The sequence below is a fragment of the Pleurodeles waltl genome, chromosome 7 (genome assembly GCF_031143425.1).
Source record: "Pleurodeles waltl isolate 20211129_DDA chromosome 7, aPleWal1.hap1.20221129, whole genome shotgun sequence".
Taxonomy (NCBI): domain Eukaryota; kingdom Metazoa; phylum Chordata; class Amphibia; order Caudata; family Salamandridae; genus Pleurodeles; species Pleurodeles waltl.
The window spans coordinates 375,211,556-375,228,489 of NC_090446.1; the positions used below are offsets into that span (position 1 = coordinate 375,211,556).

General features: G+C 46.5%; 1 protein-coding gene across 3 annotated transcripts in view; it reads right to left on the minus strand.

Moving 5' to 3' along the window:
• Positions 1-4,318: 4,318 nt before the first annotated feature.
• The window catches only part of MATN4 (matrilin 4), a 199,739-nt gene continuing 187,123 nt past the window's right edge, over positions 4,319-16,934 (minus strand). For 2 of the 3 annotated variants that reach the window (XM_069243828.1, XM_069243827.1), the window contains one exon: positions 4,552-4,752. In XM_069243828.1, coding sequence (XP_069099929.1) covers positions 4,694-4,752 — 59 coding nt within the window. In that variant the 3' untranslated portion in view covers positions 4,552-4,693. Of the gene's footprint in view, positions 4,753-16,934 lie in introns of all 3 variants that reach the window. The other variant, XM_069243826.1, reaches the window with a different exon arrangement.

The following is a 16,934-nucleotide window of genomic DNA, read 5'->3' on the forward strand; positions in this document are numbered from 1 at the left end:
AAGTATTACCGCTGACCGCCAGGGTAATATTGAGGGCCTAAAAGTCTTTTAAGGCTTTCTTTATTTCAGCCAATGTGATTGGGGGAGTTAATATTTAATTATCTGTGGCCTATGTTTGGAAAGATGCGCTTGTTCCAGAATCCCTTGTAAAGTGTCACTGTTGGTCAGGAGGGGCGGTGTGTATAACTTCATGTAGTACTCCTGAAAAGCCGTGTTAATTTCCAGCTTTGTAGTCACTGGGCCCTGTGCCAGAGTGTTAACAGTCATGACTGGCATGGGGATTAATGCTGGGTCTATTACATGTGCTTGTAGTGTACCTGGCCTGTCAGCTTCAGCATGTACTTCCTTTATGTATTGGCTATACTTTACTGCCCTAAGGCATTCTAGGAGTTCTACATATTTTGCTCTGGCTTCTTCTAATTGCAGTCTACAATCTAGATTGTGGGATGTAGCTTGTTCTAGGGGGGCCCAGGGGTCCTATACCTCCTTTAATTCCCATTTTATCAGTCAGGTAGTTCCCACTGTTGTGCTAATAATGTGCCCCACACCACTACTTTGAAGGCCTACCATTCAATAGTAGGAGTGGAGGCAGTGTCTGTATTTTCAGAGAAGTATGTGGCTATACTAGTCACTAGCTTATCTCATAGTACTTGATTTTCCAGTACCAAGGGTCGGAGTCTAAAGGGTTATGGTCGGAGATTGTTTTGCCTAAATAGGTGGTGCTAGTAATCTGTGGCTGCATTTGTCTGTGGCATAAGAACCTCTCTAGTCTTGAGTGCAATGTGTGTGGGTATGAGTATAATGAGTGCTTCCTAAGTCCCTCCTTGAGGCCCCACAAGATGTCACATAGATTCCACTCATCTAACCATTGTTTTAAAAAATGTGTCTGGCGTATTGGTGTCATTCCCGGGAGGGGCGGTGGGATCTGTCTAGGATGACATCAAGGACTGCATTGACATCCCCCCCAGTATCCATGTGTGCTGGGCCCAGTCAGATAATACCATGGAAAAGTGGGCATAAAAGGTGTCTTGGTCTGTATTAGGTGTATAATGGTCCCTAGGACGACCTCCGCCCCATCAAAGGATCCCAGTACTATGACATATCGCCCTTGTGTATCTATTCTTGATTTCAGTACTTCCAAGGGGATCCCTGCCTGAATCCATATTACTGCCCCCCATGCGTATGCTGAATTTGAAGTGTGTATTAGGTGAACGTGACACCTGTTATGGACTTTAATGGCCTCTGGTGTAATCAGGTGTGTTTCCTGTAAAAAGGTAATGTATTTCTGCTGTCTGTGGAGTTGTGCAAGGATCCTGTGGCGTTTTTGGACAGACCCCATACCCAGTACGTTCCAGGTTATATAATTATAATATTTTAATATTGGTGTCATATTCTGTTGGGAAATTGTGATAGAACTTCTGGGACTTCCTATTTGAACTCTCCTTCCCTATCCTATTCCCTATGACAAACGCATGTAAACTAAGGCATTCCCCTAATACGCAGTCCTGCGAGCTAACATTGCTTGACGAAACCTGTAACCATAATTGTAACTTTACAAACATCACAAAAAAATACATTTTCAGTTGCAAAGGAGTTGTTTGTCGCCTGTTAACCAAGTTTCTCCTGCAGTGATGGGCATGTGCCTGTCCATCGATATGTTTGCCCGGTGCCTTGGCCCCAGTGCCAGCTTGTCCTGACAAATGTTCTACAGCAGTATTAAAAGAACTCAAGTAATCTGTGCTCTAGAATGAATAAGCCTGTCCAGTAGGACAGGGAATTGGGCTGTATCTTCTCCCCCGAGCTTCTACTGCACCAAACCATTTGTTGTCTATGTTGTTTCGCAGCTACATCCAAGTCTATGGCCTGATACTCCATTTATGTTGCGTTCTTACCTCTGATATTCTAATTGCATATGGACCCTCGTTCGAGATCATCTGCTGTTTTTGGTGTTACGGTGGGGAACAGTGCTACACTGCCATTTGTTTCTGGATCTGAGGCACTCTCGTGTGAGGTGATGGTAGTAATAGGTGAGCGTGGAGATCTGAGAGTAGTCGCCAATTACAACGCTCCCTGTCTGCCTTCTATGGCCTGTTGTGGAGAGGGGGCCCCTCTTATTGACAGTGGTTGTTGTTTTTTGGACTGACGCTGTCATTGTTTGGCGGCTTGTTTAATTGTAGCAGAGGGAGGGCCCTGCTGTTCTTGTGCAAAATCATGTGGATAATGATGTTCTAACCACTGTAGTGCTTCCTCAAGGGTATCCAAAAAGATGACCTGCTGCTTATGGTAAATATTCAATTTCGCCAGCAACAGGGGACCATATGTAAGGTTCGCCCGTTGGAGCAATCATTTAACGTTCTGGTAGGATGCTCTTTTGTGTTGAACAGCAATCGTGTAATACGGAAAAAGTGAGACCTTCATATACTTCACCGTTATGGACACTTGCTCTCTGGTTTGCGTGTAGCAGTATGTCCGGATCCCTATAATTTAGGATCCTGGCTACTAGGGGGTAAGGGGGGCACTCCTTGGATCAGTTTCCTGGTTGGTACTCTGTGGGCCTGTTCCACCACGAACTAAGCCAAAAGACCAGTGGGACCCCAACACCTCTCAGAGACAGTCTTCTATAAAGTGTGTTGTGTTCATGCCCTCGACCCCTTCGGGAAATCCCATGATTCATACATTGTTGCAGCAAGCCCTTCCCTCTGCAGATTTGGCACAGTCTTGCAATTGGTCAACTCGTCAGCTGTTCTACCTTCACCATTAATTGCTCTTGTCTGGATGCAAGTGTAGCGATGGATGTTTCTGTAGTCTTAACTCGCTCAGCTAATTTACTGTGGTCATCACTGAGAAGCTTTACCTTGATTATGATCACCCCCAGTTTCTGTTCCATTACTGGTTGTGAGTCTCTTATTTCTGATAATAATAAATCAAGCTTATCCACTTGTTGGGGTACCACAACGGTGGGAATTGTGAGAGTTGGCTTTGCAGCTGCAGAATTGTCCGATAGGGGTAATTGGGGAGCTAACTCCTGGGGTGGTTTCTCTTGTCTGGTCCTTGGCACCCCATATCTATGGCATAAGCCACAGCAAGTTGCAGAATCAAGGGTAATTTAGGATCCAATCACTACAATTGTGTGTCTTTCTGGTCTTTAGGCGCTCAATAGGTAACTATTTTCCTTTTTGTTAGTGCCAGTGTTGTTGTTTATTCCTTAGGAATAGTCCTCTGTAGGATCAGCCCACTGGGCCCTGTCTAAGTGGGGGGCTCTCAATTAAGTTATAGCATTGTTGATAATTATTTGAGTATTGGTTGAGAGTAGAATGCCATCTGGTGGGGGAGGTGATCACTATGAGAGAGCCCACCAGCTCAGTGCCAAATACAGAACTCCTGCAAGTTATTGTTTCAGGACTGTTGCCATTACATTAGTTAGACTCAGATGTAATGGGGTTGGGAGCAACTCCTCACATTGTGACATGATTATTTCTGAGGTTCTGGCTTATTTCACTTCCTTGAGAGTCAATATAGTACTCTAGTCTTCTGTCCCAGTGGAAATACGTTGCAATTGTCCCCTCACTCACTGTTCGTGGCTGTGGGTGGCTCTAGGAGGCCTACATGATCCAGAAGGGGACAAGTGGGGTCACGCAGTCTAGCACTATGTTCAGCACCACATGTGTACCTGCCCTGCGGCGGCTTGCGCCCGTGCAGGCCACAGGGTTTGGAGGCCACTCACCCACCACTCTGGTGTGGCACGCCGACTGCCGCTGTGCTTCGATATCAGGTAGTCTATGCGGTCTGTATCCAGGTGGCCTGGTTCTCAATGACATTCACTGGTTGCCCTGCCGGCCTGCTAGCTCTTATCAGCACCTTCTCAGAGAGTGCCCCTAGAAGGTGGCAGAAGGTTAATGCGGCCCTGTGGGAAATCAACAGATCTCTAGCCCGGTCCTCGACTATGTTGGGAAGTCAGGGTGGCACTTGTGTTACCTGTAGGGAGGGACCTCATGTACCTGGTGGGAGGGAGGAGCTGCGATAGTGGGGGCTACTCAGGGAGGGGCTGCTGTGCCTTGTATTTGGCACTTAGCTCTCCATCCACCATGCGCCACGTTTCTTAGACCACATGGCATTGTCGTTGGCTCTGGAGTATAGATTGCATGTAACACAGTCACAATATCATGTAGAGTTTAAATTTCTTTGTGACATTGTATTATCTGCAGGCTCACATGTTTTGGCTGCATGATTAAAGTGGTACCCTCTTTCTCTTAGGATTCTGTAGTATTTATTGAGTTTAGTAGTTGTAATTAAATGTTTTCAATAAAAAGCAATAGTCTTTTGAGGTGAGAAAGGTGGCGACCTGGTCATTTCATTTTTATTAATTAATATGCTTTAGTCCATTGTTCTCTTCAAACATAACATATGTTAAACAATTTCTAACACGTACATTCAGTCAATTTCTACACTCACCATACTTTGATACAAATATAGAGATGTATTGTACATTTTAAGAATTATTTTTCATAACAGGGCTGTATTAAAATTAAATATGACAGTTTCAACATTTTTCCCTTCTTTAGTCAAGATAAAGAAATTAATATTAAAATATTACTCCAGAACATCTTCACATATTTTTGAATATCAAAGATACATTGCATAGCTATAGTAAATTATTTTACTTTGTCGATAATTCAAGTTATTGTTTTCAATTTTATTTTTTGCTGGCAAGTTGGTTCTCCAAGGCTACAAGTCTTGCTGTCATCTGAGAAAGTTTTATTGTTAAGGAAATTAAAATAATGACAATAATAGTAGCACAATAAATTATGATATTCAAAAAAGTAATGACACCTCACAACTTGTCCATTATATAGAAAGCTCTAAATGTACATATTATTGAATAATAGCATATTATTCCACATCTGGCCTCATTTACCTTTTAGTTATAATTCCTTTTTGTGAGAAAACAGGGCTGATTGCAGAGGCCCCATAACTTTTTGCCCCCATTTTCCTCTTTTTGCTGGTGTTTTCCTGACTTTGATGGTGCCCTGGGTACTGCTAACCAGTCCCAGGGCCTGTGCTCTGTGTAAAATGGATATGCAAATTAGGCTAATTATAATTGGCTAAGTTAACCTACCTATAAGTCCCTAGTATATGGTAGGGCATGTAGGTTTAGGGACCACAGCATAGGTGGTGCACACCTAGGTGCACTGCTGAGGTGCCCAGTGTCATTTTAAAAGCAAGCCTGCCTTGCTGGCTGCTTTTAAATTAAAGTTATATGCAAATTCGACTTTGGAATTAAAGGTACTTCCAAAGTCTTAAACTACCTTATTTTTACATATAAGTCACCCCTAAGGTGTGCCCTATGTGCCCCTAGGGCTGGTTGCCATGTAACTATAAGCAGGGACTTTATAAAAATAGATTTATAAGCCCTGGTGAGGTAAAAACAGCCAAATTCATTTTTCCCTCATTGAAGTAAATGGCCTTCATAGGCTAGAATGGGCAGACTTTATTTTAAATTTTAAAGTCTCCTTAAATGTTACATACCAAGAATTTGGTAACAAATTGATTGTTGTAATAAATCCCACAACTTCCAGTTGTTGGATTTAATATAACTTGTTCAGGTAAAAAGTTTAGACTTTACCTAAAAAGTTGCCAATTTCAGCTCTGCATTGTTTTTGCTGCTGTGCTCTGATTGGCCAGCCTGCAGCAGCTTCTGCCAGGCTGCCTTGATGAGGTGTGAAGTGGCCAAGCTTCACACAAAGGAATGTGCTTGGGGGAGAGAATCTCCCCTCAGCAGATGGTGAGGCAGGAAGGGGGAAGGCTGCCAAACTGGTCTTCAAAGGCAGAGAAGGACATTTGCAGCACCCAGCAACACCCCCACATCCTGCAACCCCAGACAGCTAAGTGCCCCCTTGATTAGATTAGGAGAGGGCAGGAGAGGGGTGTGTTTATGATTTTTAGCCACACCAGTGGGTGGGCTCAGCCAGATGTAACCTCCAAAAATCAGATTCATCCATGTTGGATTTTTAGAGACTGTTGCCTTCTGGGATGGATTTTTGCCACACTTCCCAGGAAGTGGTCATCACAGGGGGACGACCCTGTCCCTGATTGGAGAACCAGGGCCCCCCTGCTTTTCACCCAGGAGCAAGGATAAAACTGGCAGACCTGCACCCACACCTCAGATCCCCTCCAGAAATCAACAAGAAAGGAACTAAAGAAGAAGAAGGACTGCCCTGCTGGACCCCTGGCCTGCACCTGGACCCTGCACTCAGAAGGACTGCACCAGCTGCACACTTGGGCTTCACCACAAGAAGGACTTTGCCTGGCTTCAACTGGTTCAAGGAGGGACTCCCTGTTTGCTACAGGTGAAAAATTGCTAAACCAGAGTCCCCTGCACCAACTCCTGAAGAAAGCGACCAGCTGACCACTGTCCAGTGGCCAAAAAGGAGTTTGCGCCAGGTGCATTCTGGGAGTTGAAGTCCGCACCCCCCAAGGACCATCACAGAATTTCTGGACCCTTGGGGTGAGCTGTGGACCCCAAAAGAACCTTAAAAGAACATCTGGGTGAAGCCCCAGAAGTTTGGAAAAGATTTGAGAATTTTTGGAAAAAAGCTCCAGAGAGGGACCGACCCGCCGCGGAAATTCTAGCCGACTTGCCTCAACCGCGACCCGGCCTGACTTCGTGGTTCGTCCCGGTAAAGAAAAACATCCAAAAAAGAGACTAAGTCCGAACGTAAAAAGTTGACCGGGACCTCCCAGCCATCGTATCCGAGAAGGGCTCCATGGACGTCGGATCAAGATCCAGGTTTACCCCGGTCGAAGGATTTTCATCTCGAAAAAACGACTAAGTCCGAAGGTAAAAGTCTCCACCGAGGAAACCCACATCGCGTATCCGGACAAGGGCTCCAGGAGGTCGGATTCAACTGGCAGGTTCGTCCCGGTGAAGAAAAACTTCAAAATAAAGACTAAGTCAGAAGGTAACTTTTCAACCGAGGCCTCCCGCGACTTGTAGCCGAGCAGGGCTCCATCGCGGTCGGCCTGAAAGTTTGACTTTGCCCCGGTCGAGGTGCAACCAGATGACCCGATTGGCGCTTTTTGTTTCTAAGCGCTAGAAAAGTAATAATTCTTTAAAAATTCATATCTCCGGTTCCCCTGAACCGATTTTAATCGTTTTTGTGTCATTTTAAAGATAAAAATATAAACTATTTTTATAAATTGGTTTTGGATTTTTAAACTGTTTCCTGTGTTTTATTTAATTACTGTTTTGTGATATTTGAATGCTTTACACTTTGTCTCCTAAGTTAAGCCTTGACGCTCGTTGCCAAGCTACCAAGGGTTGAGCTGGGATTAATTTACTGAGACCTAACTGTACCTATGTGGAGGTTAGTGGCTTGTTGCTAGGTGTAGGTACCTACCTGCCCTACCAATAATCCATTTTCCAATATAATTGGAAGCAGCGACGGGATCCTGTACTTGTGTTCAATATCACGTTACAGTTTTAGGTAAAACAAATTAAAAATCCTTTAAATTGTCCTAGTGCAAAAATTGTTTTTAATTTTTAATTTGGATTAATTTCAATTATTTAATTTTTGTAATTTTTCTAAATTCTTGTTTCCAATTTTTGCAAAAAGTTTTTGTTGACACAAAACTAGGGAACCATGGAGCTTGATCTGGCTAGCCTACCCACACTGACAGTAGTCCAGCTTAGGGGGTTGTGTATTGAAAGAGGGTTGCCTGCAACCACTGATCTCAGGAAGCAAATCCTGATCACATCCCTGACAGCATGGGCTGAGGCCCAAGAGGTAGAGTCAGAAGAAGCTCCAGAGGAGGGAGAAAGAAGGGAGGATGCAAGCTCTAACCACTCAGGGGAGGGAAGGCATCTGAGCCTAAGTGAGGATGAGGAAGAACGGTCCTCAGTAAACACAGTCACTAGGGGCAGATCCAAAGCTAGTGGTGGGAAGGGGGTCCTTTCAGGAGGAGAGAACCCATCCATCAGAGAAAGAGAGCTGGAGGCCCAGCTAGCATACATAGCTTAAGAAGCAGAGAAGCTGGCCCTAGAAAAGAAAAAGTGGGCATACAAAGAGAAAAGAGATGGAAGCAGCGATAAAGAAGCTGAGGTGTCCATGGGTGGGGGAGTTTGCCCCAGATTACCCAAGGGGGTAGTTCCTGCTTATGTAGAGGGGGATGACATAGATAAGTGGCTGGGGGCCTTTGAGAGGGCACTCCAAATGAGAAGGGTTAGGCCTCAATACTGGGGTTCCCTTTTGTGGGAGTTGGTCCCCAACTCAGGGAGGGATAGGCTTCTGACCTTAAGGGGGGAGGAGGCAGATTCATACCCTAGTATGAAGAGGTGCTTAGCCAAGAAGTTTGGTCTGACCCCAGAGCAATATAGAATGAAGTTCAGGGACACCCAGAAGGTCAGTACCCAGTCTTGGGTTGACTTTGTGGACATTTCACTAAAGGCACTAGAGGGCTGGATTATTGGTAACAAAGTAGATACTTATGAGGGGTTATACAATCTGATCATGAGAGAGCACATCTTGACCAATTGTACCCAAGAAAGGTTACGCCAGCATCTAGTGGACTCTAAGCAGATCAACCCTAGAGAGCTAGGGGAGGCAGCTGATGAGTGGTTGAGAACCAGGGTGGTTGTCAAGTCCCAGGGGGGAGACTCCAAGAAGGGGGGGACAGGTCCCCAAAAACCTAAGGAGGGAGGTGGTAAGCCCACCACAGAGACTCCCTCTGTACCCCAGAACCCTAAGAAGGAGGAGAGTAAATCCCACTCCCACTCTGACAAAGCAGAGACGGGGAGACCCAGGGTTAAAAAAACTCTTGGACAGTAGGGCTTGCTTTGACTGTCAGCTGACAGGTCACTTCAGAGGAGATGCAGCCTGTCCAAAGAAGGTGGTTAGCACTGGGCTGTCCAGTGTAGCCATAGAGGAGGATTCCTCAGATGATGAAGTCCTCCTAGCATTGTGCTGGGAGACAGGACCAGATGGTAAGCTGGTGATCCCTGAGGGTGGGAGTAGGCACTTCCACCACATTCAAGTGAATGGGATCCCTACCACTGGCCTGAGAGACACCTGTGCCAGCCACACTATAGTGAGTGACCGGTTAGTGACCCCAGACATGTATGTCCCAGGAAAGACAAAGAAAGTCAGGATAGCCACAGGGGAGGTCACCTCCAAACCTGTAGCCATAGTGCCCCTAGAGAGGGAGGGTATCCTTGACTAGATTAGGGTGGTAGTCAGTGCTGACCTTCCCCTAGATTGTATCCTGGGCAATGACCTCCCAGAGGTGAGTCTGGTCACAGATGGGGTGGTCGCCCAGGGCGCCCCCCCAACCCAAAGTCCTGGGGAGTCAGTCCCTACAGTTAGGAGACAGGGGTCCCCAAGAAAAGGAAAGAAGAAAAGGAAGGGTAGGCCACTCTTAAAGAGAGTTCCAGGGAGCCAAAGGCCTTCTGCCCCAGTAGGGGGGGGAGCCCAGAGTTGGCACTGGTGAGGCCTCACCTGACCCCAAGGAAGTCCTGAGTAGTCAGGCAGCTGTCCAGATGCAAGGTGTTGCCCCTGCACTGACAGAAGGGAGAGTGGAAGGAGGGTGTCTGCCACAGGAGGTGGTAGCCCCCCACTCTAGACAGCAAGAGGGGTGCCAGGACCCCAAAGTTGCCCTTAAAGCAGATCAGCCACCTGTCAGTGGAGAGCTTAGGGTGTGGTTCTGGGTACTGACAGCTGTCAGTAGCCTCTGCTGGGTGCTAGCCTTCCTGGCAGCACTGTACTTGGCCTGGGAGGCATACCCCAGGGCCAATAGCAAAGTAGGCCCCCTGACCCTATTGGTCATGGTGGGGTTGCTCAAGTGTTGGGTGACCTCTTTGGGTAAGCTAGGTGTTGCCCTAGCAAAGTTTGGAGTAGGGGAGGTGGGCACCTCACTACCCAAGTTGGCAGAGAGAAAGGAGGAAGACCCCCCTAGCGGAAAGTTTCAGTTTGAGTTGGGTCCTTTTACTGTTGGGATGGCTTCACTACCCATAGGGAGTGACCCTGACAGGAGGATATAAGGCAGAGTAGGCCCTGCAAAGGGACAGCCAGTTTTCTTCACTGTCTTCCTTGCCTAACAAGCCAGGAAGACTCTCCCAGGGTTGGGCTGAGTCTCCTGGGCGTGTGGGCTGGGGGGGGGGGTTGTGTGAGAAAACAGGGCTGATTGCAGAGGCCCCATAACTTTTTGCCCCCATTTTCCTCTTTTTGCTGATGTTTTCCTGACTTTGATGGTGCCCTGGGTACTGCTAACCAGTCCCAGGGCCTGTGCTCTGTGTAAAATGGATATGCAAATTAGGCTAATTATAATTGGCTAAGTTAACCTACCTATAAGTCCCTAGTATATGGTAGGGCATGTAGGTTTAGGGACCACAGCATAGGTGGTGCACACCTAGGTGCACTGCTGAGGTGCCCAGTGTCATTTTAAAAGCAAGCCTGCCTTGCTGGCTGTTTTTAAATTAAAGTTATATGCAAATTCGACTTTGGAATTAAAGGTACTTCCAAAGTCTTAAACTACCTTATTTTTACATATAAGTCACCCCTAAGGTGTGCCCTATGTGCCCCTAGGGCTGGGTGCCATGTAACTATAAGCAGGGACTTTATAAAAATAGATTTATAAGCCCTGGTGAGGTAAAAACAGCCAAATTCGTTTTTCCCTCATTGAAGTAAATGGCCTTCATAGGCTAGAATGGGCAGACTTTATTTTAAATTTTAAAGTCTCCTTAAATGTTACATACCAAGAATTTGGTATCAAATTGATTGTTGTAATAAATCCCACAACTTCCAGTTGTTGGATTTAATATAACTTGTTCAGGTAAAAAGTTTAGACTTTACCTAAAAAGTTGCCAATTTCAGCTCTGCATTGTTTTTGCTGCTGTGCTCTGATTGGCCAGCCTGCAGCAGCTTCTGCCAGGCTACCTTGATGAGGTGTGAAGTGGCCAGGCTTCACACAAAGGAATGTGCTTGGGGGAGAGAATCTCCCCTCAGCAGATGGTGAGGCAGGAAGGGGGAGGGCTGCCAAACTGGTCTTCAAAGGCAGAGAAGGACATTTGCAGCACCCAGCAACACCCCCACATCCTGCAACCCCAGACAGCTAGGTGCCCCCTTGATTAGATTAGGAGAGGGCAGGAGAGGGGTGTGTTTATGATTTTTAGCCACACCAGTGGGTGGGCTCAGCCAGATGTAACCTCCAAAAATCAGATTCATCCATGTTGGATTTTTAGAGACTGTTGCCTTCTGGGATGGATTTTTGCCACACTTCCCAGGAAGTGGTCATCACAGGGGGACGACCCTGTCCCTGATTGGAGAACCAGGGCCCCCCTGCTTTTCACCCAGGAGCAAGGATAAAACTGGCAGACCTGCACCCACACCTCAGATCCCCTCCAGAAATCAACAAGAAAGGAACTAAAGAAGAAGAAGGACTGCCCTGCTGGACCCCTGGCCTGCACCTGGACCCTGCACTCAGAAGGACTGCACCAGCTGCACACTTGGGCTTCACCACAAGAAGGACTTTGCCTGGCTTCAACTGGTTCAAGGAGGGACTCCCTGTTTGCTACAGGTGAAAAATTGCTAAACCAGAGTCCCCTGCACCAACTCCTGAAGAAAGCGACCAGCTGACCACTGTCCAGTGGCCAAAAAGGAGTTTGCGCCAGGTGCATTCTGGGAGTTGAAGTCCGCACCCCCCAAGGACCATCACAGAATTTCTGGACCCTTGGGGTGAGCTGTGGACCCCAAAAGAACCTTAAAAGAACATCTGGGTGAAGCCCCAGAAGTTTGGAAAAGATTTGAGAATTTTTGGAAAAAAGCTCCAGAGAGGGACCGACCCGCCGCGGAAATTCTAGCCGACTTGCCTCAACCGCGACCCGGCCTGACTTCGTGGTTCGTCCCGGTAAAGAAAAACATCCAAAAAAGAGACTAAGTCCGAACGTAAAAAGTTGACCGGGACCTCCCAGCCATCGTATCCGAGAAGGGCTCCATGGACGTCGGATCAAGATCCAGGTTTACCCCGGTCGAAGGATTTTCATCTCGAAAAAACGACTAAGTCCGAAGGGAAAAGTCTCCACCGAGGAAACCCACATCGCGTATCCGGACAACGGCTCCAGGAGGTTGGATTCAACTGGCAGGTTCGTCCCGGTGAAGAAAAACTTCAAAATAAAGACTAAGTCAGAAGGTAACTTTTCAACCGAGGCCTCCCGCGACTTGTAGCCGAGCAGGGCTCCATCGCGGTCGGCCTGAAAGTTTGACTTTGCCCCGGTCGAGGTGCAACCAGATGACCCGATTGGCGCTTTTTGTTTCTAAGCGCTAGAAAAGTAATAATTCTTTAAAAATTCATATCTCCGGTTTCCCTGAACCGATTTTAATCGTTTTTGTGTCATTTTAAAGATAAAAATATAAACTATTTTTATAAATTGGTTTTGGATTTTTAAACTGTTTCCTGTGTTTTATTTAATTACTGTTTTGTGATATTTGAATGCTTTACACTTTGTCTCCTAAGTTAAGCCTTGACGCTCGTTGCCAAGCTACCAAGGGTTGAGCTGGGATTAATTTACTGAGACCTAACTGTACCTATGTGGAGGTTAGTGGCTTGTTGCTAGGTGTAGGTACCTACCTGCCCTACCAATAATCCATTTTCCAACACTTTTTAACAGTGAAAACATTTATTCTCTTTCTTTCATCTCACTTTTCTTTTCTCATCCTCCACCTATGTCCTTTATTCTCCTTCGCACATACAGTCACCATTAAAATATATAGTGCAATGTGCAACATTCTCACATCTTATTCTATTATTCTTTTATAGTAAAACTGAAAGTTGTTACCTATCTTACATAGTAGTAATATTTTTGTAATCAATGCGATCAGCTAATTAATTTATCATTAATGTTGCTGAAAGAATAGCATCAGTGACCATGTACATATAAAGTCAGTGAAAAAGTAATTTCCTGAAGCTTGCCTGAGCTGGCCTAATGCTCAAAGTCAACACAAATTGAATTTAGTCAAATGTTCAAATGTTCTGCCAATTCTTCCAGTCTCTTCAGTTTTCCTATTTTGTATTTGTCAAGTTCATGGAACTTCATATTTATACTATGAGATTAGTATCTTGTAATGATGTATGAATAACATCTACCACTCCCACTGCAATAACTACTGGTATCAATAACATACCTAGTGTTTTTTACACTGTACTAAAAGAATATTCTGCCGTCTGTATCTTACTGGAGACATCATGGCAGGTTCACAACTTCTTCCACCTTGGCGGTTTGCACAAATAGGAATTTTTATGGAAAAAAAATTAGATCTAAAAATGAATGTGTTCATATCGACTTATATCTCTGTTCTCCCCTAATGGTGAGATTTACCCAAGAGTAATGGTTAACAGTTTAAGCAAGATTATTGTAGATAAAATGTCACTCTCACAGCACAGTTTTATCTCCGGGATAGAAACTGTAAGTCGTACTAACTTTACAGCAGTCCTAAAAATCTGGGACCAAACAACTCAGCATCCAGTGTCATCAGTTGCAGTGGATGCTGAGAAGGCCTTCGACCAGGTAGAAGTAATTTCTGTGGGCAATTAGACAGGAAGGTCCCCTGAACATTTTCTAAGGTGAATTATAACACTTTACCAATCCCCCCACACTCTAGTGGCAATCAGTAAATACTCTTCAACTGGGTTTAGTATTTCCAGGGGCACCTGTCGAAGTTGTCCTTAATCACAGTTATCACTTGTTACTGTTTCTATACATTTTTTATATAGAGCCATTTATATCTCTCTAAAAGGATACAAATTACCTCCAATAATAGTTTATTGTTAGAGCACAATAATAAGGGTCAGCAGAATAAGATTAAATCCCCAGGATTCAGCAAGGCTAGCCCAAGATGTTGCGATTAGCCTCAATGATGGGGGCAGTGGGAGGTGCTCCCAGGGCTCAGCATACTTTCCTCATCTAATGGTGATAAATTCAGATTGCAGGTCATATCTCCACAACAGGAAGGGTCAACAGGAAGGGACCAAGCAACCAGGAATAAGCACGGTTAAACAGAGACCTTGCAACCCGCCTTCAATTGTGCATGTGCAGATATGATATTTTCTTTTTTTCAGACTGACATTTGTGACTTCCCTTTCCTCCATGCTGAAGGTAGTAAATTCCTCTTTTACATTTTCTCCTTCTACAGAGAATCCTCAAAACCTAGGCCCTCATTCGGACCTTGGCGGCGGAGGAGGCCGCCCGCCAAAGTCCCGCCGTCAAAATACCGTACCGCGGTCGCAAGACCGCGGCGGGTATTTTGACTTTTCCCCTGGGCTGGCGGGCGGCCGCCGAAAGGCCGCCCGCCAGCCCAGGGGAAAACGACCTTCCCACCATGAAGCCGGCTCGTAATCGAGCCGGCGGAGTGGGAAGGTGCGACGGGTGCTACTGCACCCGTCGCGTATTTCACTGTCTGCTATGCAGACAGTGAAATACTAGCGGGGCCCTCTTACGGGGGCCCCTGCAGTGCCCATGCCATTGGCATGGGCACTGCAGGGGCCCCCGGGGGCCCCGTGACACCCCCTACCACTATCCTGTTCCTGGCAGGCGAACCGCCAGGAACAGGATGGCAGTAGGGGGTGTCAGAATCCCCCATGGCGGCGCAGCGAGCTGCGCCGCCATGGGGGATTCAAATGGGCAACGGAAAACCGGCGGGAGACCGCCGGTTTTCCATTTCTGACCGCGGCCAAAGCGCCGCGGTCAGAATGCCCAAGGGAGCACCGCCGGCCTGTCGGCGGTGCTCCCGCCCCCGTTGGCCCTGGCGGTGCAACACCGCCAGGGTCATAATGAGGGCCCTAGTGTCAGTAAATCAGAGAATATTACGATTGATTTTCTAGAATTTTTAAATGATTTTTTAAATAACGGAGTGCAGCTTCTGGATCCCTAGACTAGCTTATTAAGTCTGCCACCCACATCTAATTGTAATATCTGCAAATGTTCACATAATTTGTTTTCTGGTTTTATAACACCTGTACTAACGCCACTGCTTTCTTGCCACGTAACGTATTCTGCACTCTATCAACCAAAAGGGTAATTGTCTTAAAAAAAAATATTTAGTCATTAATATTTCTGCCTAGCGCCTTTTAAAGTAGTGCCTTATTTGAGATGTTGGATGGATGACTACTATTTACTTCTGGCATGTTGGAAACTTCAGATTTCTGGGATGTAGTAAATATGGTTAGGGGATTTTGGCTCATCGTCACAGTAAATTCTCTAAAAACACTGACTGGGGTAGGATTTACTGGAGCAATGGCGAAATGGCTTTTATTCAATAGCCAGGTAATTGGTGAGGTGGAGAAGGAAAGCTCACCATTTGAGGACAGCTATCAAGGATTGATCTTTGGGCATGTCAATTGTGGTCTATTGTTGAAATAGGAGGAGTTAAGATAGCAACATGCTTGAACATAATCTGATGGGTGGATTAGTGTTATTGGAGCTTCGGGGGCATGGTGCCTTGGCTCATCATAGGAAGAATAGAAGATTGTAGGAGCAAGCACACTGTGCTTCATTTTATCTAATAATGGGCCTATGTGTGACTGGGATAGTTCTGCGATGTTGTAAGTGAAAATAAGGGTTGGGCTTCAGGTATAACTGCCCTACAGTGCCGGAAAAGATTAATCATGGCGTGGGAATCTCAAGTTCAATCAGGAGCAAAATGCTTTTCATAATGATGTAATTTCCTGTTTAAATACCAGAAAAAACATTCACAAGACAAGTTTATCTGGCAGACAAAGATAGCTCAGTCCTAATGAACAATGAGCCTGCCCTACCATTTTCCATATTAATTATATAGTGTAGATTTAGAATATACCAGTTGTGTATGGTTCTATTGGAAGCAACAAATACGCAGTACATTACCACGCTCTATCATGATTGATAATGTGCTTTGGGTTAATTTTCCACAGTTGAGATGTCCAGCAAGAATCTTAGCCAATTACCATACAGCAAGCAACATTGAATAGGTGTACAGTGGACTGAAAAGGGACAGTAAACTTTGCATGGAGTGGCAGTGCCCTCTTAATAGTACTCGTTTGGAAGACATTATGGCCCTCATTCGGACCTTGGCGGGCGGCAGAGGCCGCCCGCCAAAGTCCCGCCGTCAAAATACCGTACCGCGGTCGCAAGACCGCGGCGGGTATTTTGACTTTTCCCCTGGGCTGGCGGGCGGCCGCCGAAAGGCCGCCCGCCAGCCCAGGGGAAAACGACCTTCCCACCATGAAGCCGTCTCGTAATCGAGCCGGCGGAGTGGGAAGGTGCGACGGGTGCTACTGCACCCGTCGCGTATTTCACTGTCTGCTATGCAGACAGTGAAATACTAGCGGGGCCCTCTTACGGGGGCCCCTGCAGTGCCCATGCCATTGGCATGGGCACTGCAGGGGCCCCCAGGGGCCCCGCGACACCCCCTACCGCCATCCTGTTCCTGGCGGGCGAACCGCCAGGAACAGGATGGCGGTAGGGGGTGTCAGAATCCCCCATGGCGGCGCAGCGAGCTGCGCCGCCATGGGGGATTCAAATGGGCAACGGAAAACCGGCGGGAGACCGCCGGTTTTCCATTTCTGACCGCGGCCAAAGCGCCGCGGTCAGAACGCCCAAGGGAGCACCGCCGGCCTGTCGGCGGTGCTCCCGCCCCTGTTGGCCCTGGCGGTGCAACACCGCCAGGGTCATAATGAGGGCCTATATCCTTGTTATTATCCTGTCCAATTTACCAAGCACCACAAAAGGAATGATTGCATCTGCTTATTAGGCAATCTATTCTGTGTGCATGCTCTAGGTTATCAAAAAAGCCTTAATATGCCCAATTAGCTGTGGCCTCTTTTTTGTAAGCGGGCGTTGATTCACTAAAACCCCACGTGTAGCAGAAGTGACATCAAGCACCCTTTAAACCACCAGTAACATTACAGGA